General features: G+C 42.3%; 1 protein-coding gene across 2 annotated transcripts in view; it reads left to right on the plus strand.

The window, feature by feature from the left end:
* Nucleotides 1–19,735, plus strand: part of SPATA13 (spermatogenesis associated 13) — a 144,167-nt gene that overhangs the window by 58,117 nt on the left and 66,315 nt on the right. For both annotated transcript variants that reach the window (XR_005378457.1, XM_038573468.1), the window contains exon 2: nucleotides 4,044–5,699. Coding sequence is in view for 1 of the 2 variants with exons in the window: in XM_038573468.1 (XP_038429396.1) it covers nucleotides 4,206–5,699 (1,494 nt within the window). In the remaining variant the exon portion in view is untranslated. The remainder of the gene's footprint in view (nucleotides 1–4,043; nucleotides 5,700–19,735) is intronic.

The raw sequence follows: 19,735 nt of genomic DNA on the forward strand, positions 1-19,735 counted from the left end.
CTATAAATTCTTACTTAAAAATTCCTGGTCGTAGTTGTTTTCAGAGAATTCTCATTACAAGTGAAAAGAAATGTTCTACTCTAAAGTTCAGACACCCGAGAATCCAGCTTGTAGACAATGGATTTCACAATATTCCCATCTAAAATTCTTCCTTGTAGTTCTGTTCATAAATCTCTCTGGCAGAGCTCCCACAATTTACAAGCCTTGCTACAAAACCACTGATTGAATTGCAACCCTTGTTAGTTAATAGAGGTCAAAGTATTAGTTCTAAATAATGCTACTTGGTATGTTTCTCGGAAATTCCAGGAAAAGCCTTTTTCCGTGATTTTCAGTTTCGTTCCAAGCAGCACACAACAATCACGTTGTTCAGCAGCATGTTGAAATAGTAAGTCACTGGACTTTTAAAAAGCATGTTGCCTCAATCAGAAACTCACATCTGTGTGTATTTTACTGGATCTGTATCTTAAAATTTAAATTATAGAAAATACTTAACTTTTTAGTGTTGTAAAAATTTAAACATCTTAACATTGGAAAAATATGGTGATATATGATGAATTGTTACATTGATACAGATATTGAAACAGTTTTACATCAAGATAAATAATTTACATATATATTATTCCCACTCTCAGTCTTGTTCTGAAGGCAACATGTAAACGTATCATTATAAACATGTCTTGGTAAAGCAGTGTGGTGAGTTGCCTGTAACCCGCAGAGTTAAGGGGTCTCATTAATCTCAGGAGGATCAGGAAGGAATTCCCAAAGATGATGACACTTGGGGACAATCTCAGAGTGTTAGACTAAAGGGATGTACTCCTTTTTGACTACCACAGGACACTGAGCCATCCTTCCAACTATATTGTTCTACTCACTGTAGGGTGACCAGTCATTCCAGTCTGCCAAGACCTTTTCTGGTTTCAGCCCTGAGAGTCCCATGTCCTAGAAAATCCCTCACACAGGGCCAACAGGGACAGCTGGTCACCCAAGTTTATTGCCTCCCAATCTAATTTAGGTTCCTGGATCTTCCTTTGCTCATTGCCAAGTTCCCATCTAGAACAGGTTATCACCTTGTCACTGTCTTGAGTTTACCATGGGGCCTATGAATTAATTGGTTGATTGATATACCTTATACATAAATGTTCTTTTGTAGATGGCACCGGAGTACAGATGACTGAAATGACTTTACTCAAGATTCACATGACAGTACTGAGTTTAAAACCTAGGCCTGCCTCAGTGCCAGTCACAGAACATTCAAACTGGCCAACATTAAAATCGAGTACTGCCTGGAGCACCTGGCTGGCTCCATGGGTTAAGCATCTGCCTTTGGTTGGGGTCATGATCCTGGGGTCCTGGGATCAAGCCCTGTATGGGGCTCCCTGCTCTGCAGGAAGCCTGCTTCTCCCTCTCCCTCTGCCTGCCCATGCCCCTGCTTGTGCTCTTTCTCTGTCATATAAGTAAGTAAAATCTTAAAAAAAAAAAAAAAAAATTGAGCACTGCTTGCACCCCTTGAGACCTCAGGGACAGCCGGACACTTTCATCTTTGGTTATGAAAGGTCTCATAGCGCCCTCTACTTGTGGTGTCTGTAAATTGTCTCCGTCCAGCCAGACTGTAAGAAAAGGGTTCCTATCTGCTCCTCTGTATCCAGTGCAAGTCATAACAAGGCCATTATTGTTACATAGTATGCCATTAGTCAGTGTCTGTGACTGGACTTGATGTTTGCATAGACCATATGCTGCCTTTCAAGATTGTGAGAAGCTGAAGCAACCACAGCCCCCTGTTCCTCCAGAGTAGGTGAGAGTAGACAGGGGGTACTCAGTATTAGACTCATTTTACAACTGGTTATAGATTTACACCCAGCCTTAGTGCCAGGATGAGTCAAGTTTCTGCTTCTATGGCTCATTCAAAAGCAATCTACAGCTCTTCAGGTTCCTTAATTTCTCCATGAGAACATTAAGCTGCAAGAGGGCATTTGGTAGCCCCACTGGGCTTCTGAGTGATGGAATTGGGTAAGTGGACATCAGAAAGGCTCCAGGGGTCTAAGTCTATATAGCCTCTCTGGTCCCAGATGGAATCAGCCCTTTAGCTGTGACTCCCTGGGAATCTCGGGGCACAATGTAGAGGCAAATAAAAATGAACCCTTCACAGAACCTGGAGAGTAGAATTAGATGAGACCTCTTAGTATGAGGTCACATTTTCTTCTGCACTTGAGAGGACTAAGCTAAATTGGGACCTAACCTTAAGGTTTTTATACAACCTTTTCCTCTTCTGCCTTAATTTATTTATTTTTAAAAGATTTTATTTATTCATGAGAGACAGAGAGAGAGAGGCAGAGACACAGGCAGAGGGAGAAGCCGGCTCCACACAAGGAGCCTGATATAGGACTCGATCCCAGGACTCTGAGATTATATCCTGAGCCGAAGGCAGATGCTCAACTGCTGAGGTGTCCCTCCTCTTCTGCCTTTAATACTGCCTTTGGAATAGTGGCCTTGACTGGCATAAGGACTTCTGGGATTTGACGTGAGTTGGGTTATGTCATGAGGCACTGAACTTGGTGTCACACATCTGGATTTCATATCCCAGCTCTGCCTCTCTTTTTGTTCATTAGTTTGAAGTAGTAGAGAAGAGTATCAGCTTTGGAAGGGACAGCTGCAGGAACCCCCAGCACCCTCTGCCTAAGTGTCCATTTGATTATCTGTAAAATGAAAATCATTGGCCTTGCAGGTGTGTATGAGTACTCAGTGACATGCTGTTTTTAAAGCACTTAGCACAGGGGCCTGGCATGTGGTAAACACGTAGTGAGTGGTAGTCATTTATGGTTATTATCACAATCCTTCCTACCTTCCTTCATTAACTAATCATTAGTTGAGAACAGGGTGACTGGGACATTTCAGCTGGTGCACACAGGTTGAGCATGTCTTGGCCTGAAGGGCAAAAGATAAGGAGAGCAACGTCTTCACTTGGGGGAGAGTGCATGGATCACATGTGTGTGGTGTGTGGAAAGAAGAAGGTGTGACATTTGTTTAGGTTGAATTTTTGTGTTTGCATTTCTAATATTTAAGTGTTATCCTTATCTCTCTTCATTACCCAGCCAGTAGGAATCCTGTTGACAGAGGCCTCTCACTAATGCTGTTTCCTTCACAAAGCCAGCCTCCATGCAACCTCAGTTTGTCCCTCCCACTCATGTGTCTCTGTAGGACATTGTGTCTCAGTAGAGTTTCAGGTATTCTGTAGGCAGTAGGCAGCTGAGAGTGTCTTGGTCTCTACTACAGCTCCTTGCATCAGTTCTTGCCTAATACTCAGCACTCACTCTGCCTCTTAACTGTGTTAAATTTAATAAAGGTTGATGTTTCACTGTGACACATTTAAAAATAGGTGTTGGTGTGGGTTTTTTATTTGATAATTAATAATTTCTTGTTTTATTTTATGTTTTTTTAAAATTTCTTCTGTTTTAAATAAAGAGAAGACCCAGTGTTGAATGATGCATTGACCTCTGTATTCCAGCAGTTTTTCAAAAGTTTTATTTAAACAAGTTTCAGTGGATTCGAGAATTTATCTTTACATTGGATGCATGACCCATAATTCTCTTTTTTCATTTTTTAAAGGAATGTATATTTACATTCTCTTTTAATTCATTGTGTAATGAATTAAGAAGGGTAAGATTTTTAATTTAAAATAAACTGATCAGCCCTGTCATAAAGCATGCTTTTTTAAATATTAGGAATTATTAAACAATATAACAAGCAGTGTTTTTTTTAATTTAATTTTTTATTTTTTTAAAAATTTTTTTAACTTATTTATGATAGTCACACAGAGAGAGAGAGAGAGAGAGAGAGAGAGAGGCAGAGACACAGGCAGAGGGAGAAGCAGGCTCCATGGACCGGGAGCCTGACGTGGGATTCGATCCTGGGTCTCCAGGGTCGCGCCCTGGGCCAAAGGCAGGTGCCAAACCGCTGCGCCACCCAGGGATCTCACAAGCAGTGTTTATGGAGGTTCCTGTGTGGGGAGAAAAATGACTAAATCCCTGCCTTGTTTTCTGCTGCAGGCGGCGGACACAACTGAGGAGCCTGATGTGCACAGCAGGGGTGAAAGCCAGGCTGTCCGCAGCCTCGGGAATGAAGGTCTGCACCTGGGGCCTGTGGACACCGATGTGCATGTGGGTTTGAACCCAGCCGCCCTGTGGCCACGGGCTCGCAGCCCCGGGAACATGACCACAGCTCAGAACGGCCTTGGGCAACTTGCCGCCATCCCAGGGTCTGTCTCTGATCCCAGAGACCCCAGGACGGTGACCTACCCAGCGTGTCCCAATGGAGGGTGCAGCAGCAGCCATTGCGGGGAGGCGGAAGCGCAGGAGGCCAGACTCAGCCCTGCCAAGCTCATGCGCCTCTTCTCCGTGAGCAGGAAGAGGACCGGCACCAACCCCGAGAGGCCCCGCTCCATGGTCCTGATGGGAAGCTCCTCCACCTGGAACGCTCTTGCCTCCTTTCGGAAAATGGGATCTTTCAAAAAATTGAAGTCCTCCGTCCTTCAAGGAATTCAGAACCGCGAGGGGTCAGAGGCGGCGAAGGAAGATGCCCCCGAGCGGGACCCAGGGAAGCCCATCCCCAACGGTGCCGCGGTGGCAATGCAAGCCAGCAGGTGCGCCTCCCTGGGCCCCGGCCGGGACGCCCCCAGGGCAGGCCCGGGCGCCGCGTCCGACTGTTCCGACCCCGAGGAGGCCGACGACGCCTTCCAGAGGAGCACGCACCGGTCCCGCAGCCTCCGCCGCGCCTACGGTCTGGGCCGCATCAGCCTCCTGGACGGCGACAAGCACCCGGGGCCGCAGGAGCGCGCCGCCTGCGAGATCCTGCTGAAGGACTCCGAGAACAACAGCATCGTCTACAGGAAGAGCAAGAGCACGGACAGCTTGAACTTTCTGAAGAAGAGCTCCTTCAAAAGGAAGTCCACGTCCAATCTCACGGACCTCAAGGCGGCGCCCGAGAAGCCCGGGCCCCGGCGCACGCTGAGCAGCTGCTCCGCGGACTCGGAGAAGTTGGGCGGGCCCGAGAGGAGGGCCAAGCGCTGGAGGAGCCCGCTGCGGGCCAGGGACTGGGACCGAGTCCTGAAGCTGGTGAGCAGCGCGGCGGACGCGGCCTGGAGGAGGGAGAGCCCCCGCGCGGCGCCAGCGCCAGCGCCAGCGCCCGGGGACGCGAGCCAGCGGCTGCAGGTGCACAGCCGGCTCCACGACGCCTACTCGCGCCGCGCGTCCACCGGCGCCGAGCGGGACTGGAGAAGGTGCGCAGGTGCACACGCCGGCCCCGGCGGCCCGGCCGCAGGAGGGGCCCCCGGCGCGCAGGTGGATGCGGGCCCCGCGGCGGCAGAGGGCGGCTCCCCGAGTCCGAGTCCGCCGCCCCGGGACGCGGATCAGCGCGCGGCGGGCAGCAGCTCTGCCTCCGACCCCGAGCAGCCGCTCACGCCCCTGCGGCCCACCACACCCAAGCCCCCCAGCCCTCAGAGCCCAGGCGCAGGACACGCCGCGTGTCCCACCAGCCTCAGTGCGCTGTCGCTGAGTTCAGTGGACAGCGAAGAAAGGGCAGAGGGGCCTGGGTCGTCCCCGGACTCTGGGCAAGCCTTGTGGGTCAAAGGCGGGGAGGACAGCACCAGCAGCCACGCTCGGCAGAGCCCCCACCCGGCGTTGGGTCCGGAAGAAAGGAGGGAGGAGGTAAGGGCACGGCAGGCAGGGACCTCCGTGGGTAACCTGCTGCGTAAGAGGTACCTGTCACAGCACCGCCTTTCCTGACTCCTGGAGGCTGCCGTGCACTGGGGGGGGGGGGGGGGGGGGGGGGGGGGAGGGGGGGGGTTCCCTGGCATTGACCCTCTTTCCTTCACTGCCACAGAGGCAGGCCGCCCTGCGCTCATGGACTGCCAGCACGATTATTCCTGTCAAGTTGCTGTCATCTTTAGCTCCCTGAAATGAATTGCTCCCATATGAAATTCCTTGAGTTTCACTTGCCACACCACTCATTCAAAACATATTTATCGTGGGCCAACCACTTGCTAGATTCTGGGCAGGGTGTGTGTGGAGGGAATTTGGTGTAGAGACCTCTCTTCCATTCTCTGCAGCTGATAGAGGCTCTCAAAATTTTGATTTTTAAAAAAATTTTTTTTTATTTATTTGTGATAGTCACACAGAGAGAGAGAGAGAGAGGCAGAGACACAGGCAGAGGGAGAAGCAGGCTCCATGCAGGGAGCCCGACGTGGGATTCGATCCCGGGTCTCCAGGATCGCGCCCTGGGCCAAAGGCAGGCGCCAAACCGCTGCGCCACCCAGGGATCCCCAAAATTTTGATTTTTGAAACATTTTTTATTGCTCATAGATTTCTTCTCTATAGTTTAAGTTGTTTCAGTGTCCTTTCTGACAGATTACATATAAATGCAGTTCTTTGTGTTAAAGATGCCATTATGTGTTCTAGATTTTTTATTTTCTGGGAATGAATTAGGAACAGGCAGTTTGATACCTGTCAACCCCTGAGTGATGATGGTTCAAAGAAATTTTTATGATTGTTATTGTACTTATTTTTAGTAGAACATAAGCGTCTCATGAATCAAATCAACTAATAACTGTCAAGGGTGCAGGAGCCATGTTCTTTCATATCCTGTCAAGCATCCAGACAACTTTACCTTCCTGTATAATGTTCACTTATTTATAAAAGCATTCAGTACATGACAGAGCTGAAAGACGAGGAAATGCATCCATGTGTGTATATTGTAAATTATTCTTCACGTACATTTCTAGAATACTTTACAGGTATAAATTGGTGCTTGCCATAGAAAATAATCCCCTAGCAACTGTTTCTTCCCACTGATCCCTGGAGATGACCTCAGTTTTGTCTTAATGTCTGTAGATGAACAATTACACAGCAGCCTTTGTGAACTTGGAAGCCAGGATAGCTTCTGGACTGTCTGTTTTGACCTTTGCTTTTTAGAGAATCTTCAAAAGTAGAAAGCCTGTTGCAGATCACGTTCAGGAGACCTAAATTAGCCTGAAGTGTCCCTGAGCAGCCAGAGGAGTGAGGCTGCCTCACTTTTTGTGGATGTAAGTTTGTATGGAGACCTCGGGGCTAGCGTGTCTTCTAGAGGTCTTTTTTTTTTTTTTTTTTTCTAGAGGTCTTGTATATTGATGACTATTAGCTCATTTGCATATTTCCAAAGAAGCCTTGTGGAACAGTTGTAAGGACACTGGACTCGTTGCCAGCATTGGGAAGGAGTTCCAATTCTGTTAGTTTTGCTCTGTGTAAGATTGGCCAAAGCCTGAACCAGTCTAGGCTTCACTCCTTCCCTGGATGATAAGATAAAGCATAATTTCTTCTACCAGACACCCAACCTGCCCCACTGATGATTTAGAACCACAACTCCCCCCTCACCCCCAGCCCTCTGCTCCAAAGATTTGGATTTGTCTAGAGGGTTCTTTATATGAAATATGGGGATTTTATTTTTTGTTTAATAAGATTAGTAAAAAATCATCATTAAAATGTTTTCTTCCTGAGTGCTTATTAAGTGAACATTATGCAAGAGATAATGTCCAACTTTTTGGAACTGTTTTGATCGTTATTTAGTTATATCCATATATTTACTAAGTATAATACAATTACATATAGTTATACATAATTTAATAGTATATAATTTAATTTCTACCCATAAGGGATTACCAAAGATAGAAAGCAGGGCTCAGTTCATCAAGAATGCACACATGTGTATAGATAATTCTACAAATTTGCCTCAAGATGTTTATCATATTTTTACGTTGCATTTATTTCCTCCAAATTCTTATCAAGCATATCAAGCTTCCTCTTGTGCTTTTAAAGTAAATGTCATAAAGAAATATATGATGTTTTTGCCCAACTTGCATTTTACATATTGGTAATCTTCAGTGTTACTTAAAGACAAGTGTTTGTAAAATATAACCTGAAGCCTCCTTTTACTTTGACATTTAGAACTAAATCCAAGCATAATGAAACAAAGAAAACAAACAAAAAAACCTTACAAAGTGCAGGAACTACAACCTTTATGATTTAAAAGCAGTTTTTGTCTATCTTATATAGCATTACAGAAAATTAATTTCAGTGTCAATATGTTTTAATGTACAGTGTGTTATTTTTTATTTAATTCATTGGTGGTATGGTTCTACTTGTATGTTTTTTTGAGGGAGGAGCAGGCTCCATTCAGGCTGCCCAACATGGGATTTGATCCCAGGACTCCAGGATCACACCCTGGGCCGAAGGCAGGTGCTAAACCCCTGAGCCACCGGGGCTGCCCTCTACTTGTATGTTTAAAGCTAGTTGAAGTTGTGGTGAGTGTTGAATATAAAAAAGGTTGAGATCTCTGTATATTGTATTTAAAATATTACAAAACAGTTTTCAATAAGGGAGAATAATTTTTAAATGTAGAGCCATTTATGTATAACATGTCACTCTCAAAGCGACAAAATAATCTTTGAAAAAACTTAACAGTTTAACAGGATTTTCTGTTACTGTGGAAAAAGGATGGGAAAGTGTCCAGCTCTTTTAAGAAGCACTGTAGAAAAATCACCTGGTTGACTTTATACTTCTGCCACCTAGTGGTGAGTTTCTTCATAAGACTAATTATCTGCTGAAGGACTCCCTAAAATTGTTACCTGGTTTATTTTATTTTAAAGATTTTATTCATTTATTTATTTGAGAGGGAGTGACAGAGAGCAAGTGAGCATAAGTAGGGAGAAGGGTTGAGGGGCGGAGAGCAGCCAATTCCCCACTGGGCAGGGAGCCCTACATAGGGCTTGATCCCAGGAACCTGGCTGGGATCATGACCTGAGCTGAAGGCAGATACTTCATGGACTGAACCACTCAGGCGCCCCTGTTACTTGGTTTAAAAGTGCAATTTAGTATTTATACTTGCAGACAGTGCTTCCTGTTCTGTGATAAAGGTACAGGCACAAGCACAAGAATTTAGTGTTCTTGCTGGGTTTCCTACCAAGTCACAGAATAGCTTTATTTGGCTGAATTAGGTCACTAGGAAAGGGACCCTGTCCTTATTCATGCAGTATAGATTCAGAAGTATAGTGTTGAGATATGCTCCTAGATGAAGCTATTTTATTTTTTTAATTTATTTTTAAAGATTGTATTTATTTTTTTAGAGTGAAAGCTTGTATGCACACACGCACCACTTGGTAGAGGAGCAGAGGGAGAAAGAATCTCAAGCCGATTTAGCGCTGAGTGGGGGAGCCCCATGCAGGGCTCAATCCCACGACCAGAGATCATGACCTGAGCCGAAATCCAGAGTTGGACACTTAACTGAACCACTCAGGCGCCTTGGAGCTCTTTTAAATGATGAAAATCCATTGTAACTCCTTGAGAGGGAGCTTTAGTCTTTTAGTAGATTTTTTTTTTTTTTTTTTTAAGCTTGGTTGGAATCCTGGCCCTGCCATTCCAAGATTACTACCACTAAGTGAACTGCTGAGCTTCTCCAGGTCTCAGTCTTCTTAAGGGTTAGAATGTGGGATAGCTTCCTCTGTTTTTGATGTTTATAGGAACCAAGGGATTTATGCCCATTAAGCACTTAGCCCAGTGTTTAACACTGGATGTTACTCTGTGATGGTTACTACCTACTTACATGATTTTTCCATCCTAGATTGGCCTGATTTCTTGAAACATGGGCCATTTAAGATCAGATTTTTCCAAAACTGTTTTTTGACTATGTTATAGTCTTAAGACAGATTGTAAAGATCTTCAAACAGTTCGTTTGACTTCACATTCACTTTTTTTTTTAAGCATGAGAGTTAGGTTCCAGCATGATCTACCATTTATATGTTCATTCGTTCTTGCACCAAAGCAAATTCAGACACTCAAATTAGATGAAGCTCTTTGAGGATGTCAAGGACATTATAAAAGAGCTAAGATGTATCTAAATCCTATTAGAACTATGCAGAATAGATTAAATCCCACAAAAGAGGTAAAACCATATGCTGTGGGATTTCAGAAGAGTTGTAGTTTTTACCCATGTATCAAATCAAGGAAGGTTTAATAAGGATGATTGAATCTGATTTGAAGATAAGCTGGCTACATTTTAGTTTCAGTCATCAGATATATAGATTTTATGTGATTTGATAGAACAGGAAGTAACATAATTTGGTTTGATGTAGGGGAATGAACCAAGTTTAGATGAAATCATTAAGTCCAGATCATGGACACTCTTGAATTTAGAGTAAAGAATATGTACACTACTTCGTAGCACCACAGATTCAAGGATACTTTCGAGTTGGGAAGAGCCAAGCTCAGAACAGTGTTTTACGGAAGTTAATTCACCATTGGTAAAGAAGAAAATTGGGAAGAAAGGTGACCAGGGGGAAGCTATCAGGGATTTATTTCCAGAGAAAGCTCAGAGATAGTAAGGCTCTGAAATGTGGGGATGGAAATAGAATATATCAGGAAGAAAGGAAAAGGAGTAAATGAAACAACACAGTACAAAGCCTAAGGTACCTTGTCACTCAGTATTTACCTCCCTGATATATATGCCAGATATAGGGAAAAGAAAGAGTCAAAGAAAAAAAGCTATTCTTATTCTTAGAGATTCACATTCTGATTTGTATATTGGAATATATACAAATAATTATGTAGTGTGGTATTTCCGGTGAAGAATGTACAAAGTACCATGAAAGCACCAAAGACAGGATTATTAACTTTGGGTAAAGAGTTGCATAACTGGGGATAGACAAGTGTGTGGAGTCTTGAAGAAAATCGGGATGGGGAATGCAGTGGGCAGCAGTTGAGGAGGAGTGGCAGGGCCTTCCAGGCTAGCTGGAAGAGCATGGGGGAGGGAGGAGGTCTGTAGACACAGGGAGAGTCAGCCAGAAGAGTTACCTACGCCTTATTTTCCTCCCCTGTAAACTGGGGGTCGCTAGAGTACCTGCCTATCGCATGCAGTTGTTGTGAAGATAAAATGAGGTGATGCAGGTAGGGAACTCAGCACTGAGCTTTGCACATAGTAAGTTAAGTGTCCACAAAGATGCTAATCTGTGGTGCTAAGGGAACTGCACGTTGCTCACTTTAACTTTTGTACAGGGTGGTTGGGTGGAGAAGTGGGAGATAAAATTGGAAAGATAGGTCTGTACATAGTTAAGAAAGGCTTTGCTTGGAGCTTGGACTTTACCCAGCAGTCAGGAGCAAGCCAGCAAGGTGTTTACCAGGGACAACAGAAGGAGAGCAGCTACATAGAGAGGATTGGGATGGGGGCAGTCCTGGGAGAGAGCATTCCTCAATAATTTAGTCCAGAGGGGATGAGATCTATACTAAAACCATGGAGACAGAGAGGAGAGGTTACATTTCAAATGATTTCACAATTTATATATACACACATACACACATATATATTTTATATTTGTGTATATATATATATATATATAAAAGATTTTATTTATTTATTCATGAGAGACACAGAGGCAGAGACATAGGCAGAGGGAGAAGCAGGCTCCATGCAGAGAGCCTGATGCGGGACTCGATCCCGGGACTCCAGGATCAGGCCCTGGGCCAAAGGCAGGCGCCAAACCACTGAGCCACCCAGGGATCCCCACAGTTTATATTTTTAATTAGCATTTGAATGTTCTGGAGGAGAGAGAAGTCAAAGATGATGGGTAATCGGGACAATCTCTTATGTTGGAATCAATAATCAAACAAGTCGTGAAAACAATGGCTCAGAGCCGAATTAGGTTATTATTCCTAGTCCTTACCACTAACATGCAGGCCCCTGGTGGGAAATCCCTTTCCTTTTCTGAGCCTCAGTTTACTTGAACACTCCAGTGCTTTAGGATCTTATCATTTTCTTCCTCGGGGACTGGTAGCTTCAAAATTGTTGGAAGCCATTGTTGGAACCCAGTCTTATAAAGTTAAAGCAATTTGAATACTTGCCTGGGAGGTTTTGTAGAATAGAATTTGTTACTACTACACAGGGTTTCAGCTTGTGCTGTTGGCGCCCCACTCAGGGTGTTCTCCAAGTCTCTGCAGGTGCTGATTTTAGCTTGCCTGTTACCCACCGGGGTGGCCCCCACCTGAGAAACACTACTTGAGTTTTTTCCCTGACTCCTAAAAAGAAGGGTATTTTGTGCAGCACAAGGTACGATGTCACTTAAATAAAACTTCCCTCCAACTTTAGTATTGAAGTAATGGGCTAAAGTCAGGCCAATTTCCAATGTGGATTATAAATTGGGAAGTTTGACGACGACGACGACGACGACGATGATGATGTGATGGGTACTCAACACATCATGATAGCTCCAAGGTGATGTTTTTGGTGTGGCTGAATCAGATATAGATACATTATATGATTTTTGACTCTTTGAAGATTACTTAGGTATGACTCTTTGGGTTACTCAGGTAGCTGTTTGGAGACTTAAACAGTTCTTCTGGAGGTTAGAAATGATCCACAGCTATTTCACAGAACCATCCGGGGAAGCAGAAATAAGAGGCCGCATATATAGAAGAAATGTAGTGACCCTAGCAAGTCTGCCCAAGGCTTTTTAGGACTTTTTTTGAAGTCTAATTTGCATAACATGAAACTCACCAGTTTTGGGTATACGGTTTGATGATTTTTAGGAAACTTATAGAGTTGTGCAGCCCCGGCCGCAGTCAAATTATAGAATACTTCCATTATACCAAAAAGTTCCCCCATGCCCTGTGCAGTCATTCCTGCTCCCAGTAAAGACCTAGGCAACTGCTGAACTGCATTCTATTTCAGTTTTTTCTTTTTAAGATTTTATTTGTTTATTCATGACACACACAGAGAGAGAGAAGCAGAGACACAGGCAGAGGGAGAAGCAGGCTCCATGGAGGGAGCCTGACGCGGGACTCGATCCCAGGTCTCCAGGATCAGGCCCTGGGCTGAACGTGGTGCTAAATCACTGAGCCACCCGGGCTGCCCAATTTAATTTTTTTTTTTTTTTAAGCGAATAGTTCAATGATTTGTAGTAAATTTATGGAGTTGTATGGCCATCATCACTATCTAGATTTAGAGCATTTCCATCACCCCTGAAGGAGACCTCACATCCATTTGCAGTCACTCCCTGTTCCATCCCTGGAACCTGAGCTATTTTTTGTGTCTATAGATTATACCTTTCTGGATATGTCATTGAAATAGAATCATATAATATGTTGTCTTCTTTCACCTTGCATATTATTTTCAAAGTTGATTCATGGGTTGTGGCATATATCAGCACTTAATTTCTTTCTTTCTTTTTTTTTTTTTTTTTAAGATTTTACTTATTAGAACAAGCGAGGGGAGGGGCACAGAGAGAGGGAGAAGCAGACTCCCCGCTGAGCAGAGAGCCGGATGCGGGGCTTGATCCCGGGACCCAGGGATCATGACCTGAGCTAAAAGCAGACACTTAACCAACTGAGCTACCTAGGTGCCCCTCACTTGATTTCTTTTCTAAGGCTGAGTAACAGGCAGTTGTATGGCTATCCCACATTTTGTTTATCCACTCATCAGTTGTGAGACATTCGAATTGTTCCCACTTTGGGGCTGTTATGAATAATGCTGCTATGAATATTTATGTACAAGTCTTATGTGGACATACATTTCCATTCTCTTGGGTAGATAAGTAGAAGGTGAGTTGCTGGGTCATATATGATTCTATGTTTAACCATCTGAGGAACTGCTACACTGCTTTCTAAAACAGTTGTCCACTGTAGATTCCCACCAGCAGTGATTAGGGTTCCAGTTTCTCTGCACCCTTGCTGGGACTTGGTATCACCAGTATTCGGGATTCTAGCCCTTCCAAGTGGGTATGTCATGGTGTCTCACTTTGATTTTCATTAGCATTTCCCTAATCTTAGCCATTAGCCATTCCCTTACCTTATTTAGTGAAGTGTCTATTTAGATCTTCTGCTCATACTTTTACTGCATTTTTGGTTTTGTTGAGCCATAAGATTTCTTTATACATTCTAGATACAAATCCTTAACCAGATATAAGATTTGCAAATGTTTTCCCACAGTCTCTAGGCTGTCTTCATATTATTTTAATTCTAGTATAGTTAACCTACGGTGTTCTATTAGCTTCATGTGTATAATACAGTGTTTCAGCAATTCTATGCATTACTCAGTGCTTACCATGATAAGTGTACTCTTAATCCCTATCACCTATTTCCTCCATACACCTCCTCTTTGTTAACCATGAGTTCTCTATAGTTAAGAGTCTCTTTTTGGTTTGCCTCTGCCTCTCTTTTTTTACTTTGCTCATTTATAAATGGCTTATGCTCAATTTTTAGTTAAATTTTGAGTAATGTGAGGTAAATAATTTCATCCAGTTATTTTACCTTCATTTGTTTAACAGTCCACAGTTTCTACATTACAGAGAATATAAATTTCCATACCTCATTGGATTCTCAATTTTCTCTGACATAGAAGCCCTAGAACCTGAATCATAGAAATTGCAATTACAGTTGGAAAGATAATTTGAAAATATATTATATGTGCTTTTAAAAATATTTTTGTAATGGCAGCCCAGGTGGCTCAGTGGTTTAGCGCCGCCTTCGGCCCAGGGCATGATCCTGGAGACCCGGGATCGAGTCCCACGTCGGGCTCCCTGTATGGAGCCTGCTTCTCCCTCTGCCTGTGTCTCTGCCTCTCTGTGTCTCTCGTGAATAAATAAATAAAATTTTTAAAAAAAATATTTTTGTAATGAAGTTAACATTTTGTTACAAGGACATTTGTTATATCAGTATATTCCAAAAGTATTAGCAACCCTAGGGTGGATATTTGTTCACCATCACCCCACTTAGGGTGTTGTAAAGAGAATTAATATGCTTTCCATGCTTTCTATTAGTTGTCCTTGTGCTAGTTTATGTTTAGTTTCTCCTAAGGTGTTTTTTGTTTATTTTTCTTTTTGCAGGGGAAGAACTGAAGAGAAAAAGATCTCTGGCAAAAATATTAAGTCAGGGGCCCCTGGGTGGCTCAATCAGTTAAACGTCTGCCTTTGGTTCAGGTCATGATCTCAAGGTCCTGGAATTGAGGCTGCATTGGGTTCTCTGTTCAGCAGAGAGTATGCTTCTCCCTCTGTGCCCCTGCCCCACTCCTGTGAGTGCAGTCTCGTAGATAGATGATAGATAGATAGATAGATAGATAGATAGATAGATAAAATCTTTAAAAAAAAAAAGAAATATTATTAAGTTGTAAAATGCAGGTCATGAGCCTAAATGTGAAAAAAAAAACCCACCAAGATTTTAATTAATTAATTAATTAATTATTCATACATACATACATACATACATACATACTATGAACTGGGGGAGCAGCAGAGGAGGAGGGAGAGAGAATCTCAAGCAGACTCTGTGCCAAGTGCAGAGCCGGATATGGAGCTCAATCTCATGACCCTGAGATCATGACCTGAGCCAAAATCAACAGTTGGATGCCTAACTGACTGAGTCACCCAGGTGCTCCTAGTAGCTTTTATTTTAACAATCAAGTCAACATTTTCTGTCTTTTTAAAAGAAATTTCCATGGAATGTTTCAAAAATATTTCTGATTGGATGTTTAATATCTGACAGGCTACTGAACTTTATAAATTTAAAAAGCCACTTCTAAAATTATTTTGTAAAAATGTAAAATCTAAAGAATAGTGTAGTATACATATAATTATGTAATCCTTGAACTTTATAAAGTGGCTCATTTCTAGAACAGTTTTTCTGTAGTGAAATATCAAGTAGGATTTTCCCATTTTAAAAAAAGGGGGACAGGTGCCTGGGTGACTCAGTGGGTTAAGTGACAGGCTCTTGATTTCTGCTTAATTCCTTCTAGGAATTAAGTTCCTAGGCTCTTGTAGATGTTAAGTATCCTGTTTTTTAGGTTTGCGCATTTCTCTTCCAGATCTACCCGTTAACTCTTGATTTAGAGAAAGACAGTTATTCCTGAAAAAGTTAAAGGTAACCTGTAATCCTATTTTTCTCTTCGAACTCTATATCAATTGGATATGAATTTTTACAGAATACAAACAAAAATTCCTTTTGGCAAAATAGTGAAATGAAACCTTTTCAAGCAGAAATAGTAGAATGAAGAATTTGGCCCAAAATCTGTTGAGAAGAGTTGCCTGGCTGGCTCAGTCAGTGGAGCATATGACTCTTATTTCTGGGGTTATGAGTTCAAGCCCCACATTGGTTATAGAGATTACTTAATTTTTTTTTAATCTAAAAAAAACCATGTTGAGGATTGTCAGTACATCAGTTGCTCCACCCACTCCCAGAAACTGGAATTTTACCAACTCATTTGGAACTCTGAAGATGTAATTATCTCTTAAAAATAAATGCATCAGAAAAAAATAAAAATAAAAATACAAGTACCAGTAGTAACCTCTCAAATTTGTATGACACTTTTGCAGCTAATAAAAGTCCTTCACATAATATTGTTGCATTTGATTCTGGCAGCCACCCTGTGAAGTAGGCCAGCATTGTTGTATTTGCTTTAAAAGGTGGGTAAACTGAGGCTTAGAAAGGTTGCAGGACCCTCCTCCAGCTGCTGAGTGGCAACTGGGCCCAGAGCTGGTCTTAGAATGGGGAAGAAGGCCCAGAAACACCACCTGCATGACAGCTGACACGTAGACTTCAGTTCTAGCCATTTGCTGGTTTCCTGATCTTTGGTGGAATCTCATAATCTTTTTCTCTCTCTCTTTCTCTCTCTCTTTCTCTCTCTCTTTCTCTTCTTTCTTTCTCTTCTTTCTTTCTTTCTTTCTTTCTTTCTTTCTTTCTTTCTTTCTTTCTTTCTTTCTTTCTTTCCTCTTTCTTTTTGTCATAGCCTTTCTTATCTTTAAAATGGAAGTGTAAATATCTGCTGCAGAGGGTGTTCTAATTAATGGCAAATGCTGGCATCATAGTCCTTTGATAAATTTCCTTTCTATTTTCTCTTTTGACTCCAAGACTCATGTTCTTTCCACTGAGCATGGGCCACTTCCTGACACTGCTGGTCTTTCCCAAATCAGATTCCTTCCTCTTGATTCTTTTATGTGGTTTTTTGGCTACTTGGGATGGGCTCAGCAGCTCAACAAAGGGGCATCAGTCCCTTTTCTGACAACTTCTTTTGGTAGTTTCCTTGATGACACAAGAGTGAAGAAAGCCCCTTGGACAGTAGGACTGGTGTGACTCCAGGTCCCTAGTATGGCATTTCTTCTAGATCAGCACCCACAGGTGGAGAGGTAGGCATGGAGCCTTAAATATGGTTTGTGACGAAGGTCAGTCATTACAGCCTCATTCTCTCATGTATGGTATGAATTTTTACCTATTACAGCAAGCTTCTGTTGTACACTTCGCTTTATGTTTTTACTCCTTTTGTGATGTAAATTATTCATCTCAATTCTTTCACTGCCAGGCTTTGAATTAAACATTTTCAAGATATTTTGCTTGAGTGCATGTTCTCATACCCCTCAGAAATAAAGAAAGGAACACCACTGGTGCTGTCTGTAGGTCTTGCCTTACGTGACAGTCTTATACAGACAGATTGGGCTACCTTTTTTTTTTTAGAATTTGTTTATTTTAGAGAGAGTGTGTGTGCAGGTGGAGGAGGAGGGAAGAGAGAGGGAAAGCAGACTCCGTGCTTAGCAGGGAGCCCAACGCCGGGCTCCATCTCTGATCTCACGATCTTAGGATTGCTGGGATCACAACCTGAGCCAAAACCAAGAGTTGGACCCTCAACTGACTGCACTATCTAGGGGCCCCAGGCTGAGCCACTCTTGATGGAAGCATTCTTGGTGAACAGCAGCTTTAATTTAGGGTCAGTGTTTTCTTGATAGGTTCATTTGCCGGACCCTTGTAAGTTTCAAGGAGAATGACACAGTCTGTTGTCAGTGATTGCTGCTGGAAGAAAGAAAATCCTCATGAAGTCACTACTTTCTCTGACTCTTCTGGGTTCTTTTTTCCAGCTTCCCATCACTATGCTCTCTTTGTTCATTGCTTCTTCATCTTACCCCTTTCTCCTGCCAATACAGTAATGCTTCAAACTTAAACTGAAATATAGAAAAGAGATTTTTTTAGAGGTTCTAAATCTTTCTGTTTACATTCTGTTGCCAGCAGTGGACACTTACTTGTTGGAATATATTCCATTACCATGTACTTCACATATCTGAAACTTCAGAACAGGGTTATTAATAATAAGGGAAGGAAAATTGCAGCTAGTCTGTTTTCAGGGTGGGCTATATTCAAGTAGCTTATGAAAGAGACAGGAATGGATGGTTGTGTCCTGATCTAAAACATGGGTATTAATTTTAAAATATTTAGTTATAATAAGCAATAACTTAAATCAAGCTCATTTTTACAAAATCATCCATAAATATAGGGAGGGAACAGCTTCCTTGCCACCTACAACGGTCCATTGATTTGCTCATTTGTCTATCCACCAACTTAGCCATTCATCTCTTTCCACATGTGTCAAGCATTTTTAATTCCCTATTTCTCAGGCTCCAGTATAGACTATGAGGACACTACCATAGTATTGGGAGTTTGGAAAGAATAGTAGTAGCTGCCTTTGTGTGATGCTGAGTCAAATAAATGCTATGTAAACATTGTGGTGGTTTTAATAGAGTCACAGAAAGGACCAAAGAGCTCAGAGCCCAGGGGAGTTTAAGAAGTTTTTCTACAGCAATATTTCAAATGAGTTTTGAAGGATAAATTTTATAGATTGACAAAAGCAAAAAGATAGTCCTAGAGAGAGCAACATTTACTTCATTTGCAATTACATAAAGTAAATATGTGGTAAATGGTGAATCATTCGATATGGGCTGGAGAATAATTGTATCTGAAGACAGAGCTGGAGAGATCTTGGATAAGATTTTGAATGACCTTGGGCTTGTTCTATCTAGGTAATGGCCATCTAGAATTAGATGCGTGTTTCAGTAGTATAGAGTAGGTTGGTAACAGAAACAAACTGGGAAACTGTTGGAATACTTCCTTAAGAAACAATGGAGCAGAGTCCTCCTGAGATTGAATGATTGACAGAACATGGTGATTGGGTGGCTTTGGCTTGTGAAGGTCGGGAACAAACCGAGAATACCGAATGTGGGATATATTGGATGTCCTTCACTAATATGAAAAATAGTTTGGGAAGAGAGATGATTCATGAAGTTGCCATTCTGCATTCTAATCCAGAAACCCTTAGTTTTCTTGATTCTAAAGGCACTTGGAGCCATTGATTTGAGTGTTTGTGTGCTGTCATCCATGACTTGAAATGCTTGTGATTCCTCGAGCAGACACCTCTGTCTTCTTCTAGTAGAGAATCAACTGGTACTTCCTTCTCTGCTGCCCATTCTTCTTTCCCCTCTCCTCCTAATTAATTCCTTCTACCTTCTTTGTACAACGAAGGTCAAAACAGCATTAAGAAAAAAACCTTTGCTCTTCAAAAGGGTTCAGAAAGACAGTGGATTTTTGATATATTCAAATCTAAAACATGGTTCATGATTGTAGAATATTTAGTTATCCTCAATAAACTTGGAAAAGAAGAAAGTAAGTTCATTTTTATAAAATAACGCTTTTTATAAATTGAAGAAAGTTTAAGTAGACCTCTGGTACTCATCATCATGTGTTTCAGAGATAAAATACATATTAAAATGTCGAGATAGAATTGTTATATACATTTATTTTATAATATAGTTTTTCTTTTTTTATTTTTTTAAAGATTTTCTTTATTTATTCATGAGAGAGACACAAAGAGAGAGAGGCAGAGACACAGGCAGAAGGAGAAGCAGGCTCCACGC

Source organism: Canis lupus, chromosome 25, assembly GCF_011100685.1.
Source record: "Canis lupus familiaris isolate Mischka breed German Shepherd chromosome 25, alternate assembly UU_Cfam_GSD_1.0, whole genome shotgun sequence".
Taxonomy (NCBI): Eukaryota; Metazoa; Chordata; class Mammalia; order Carnivora; family Canidae; genus Canis; species Canis lupus.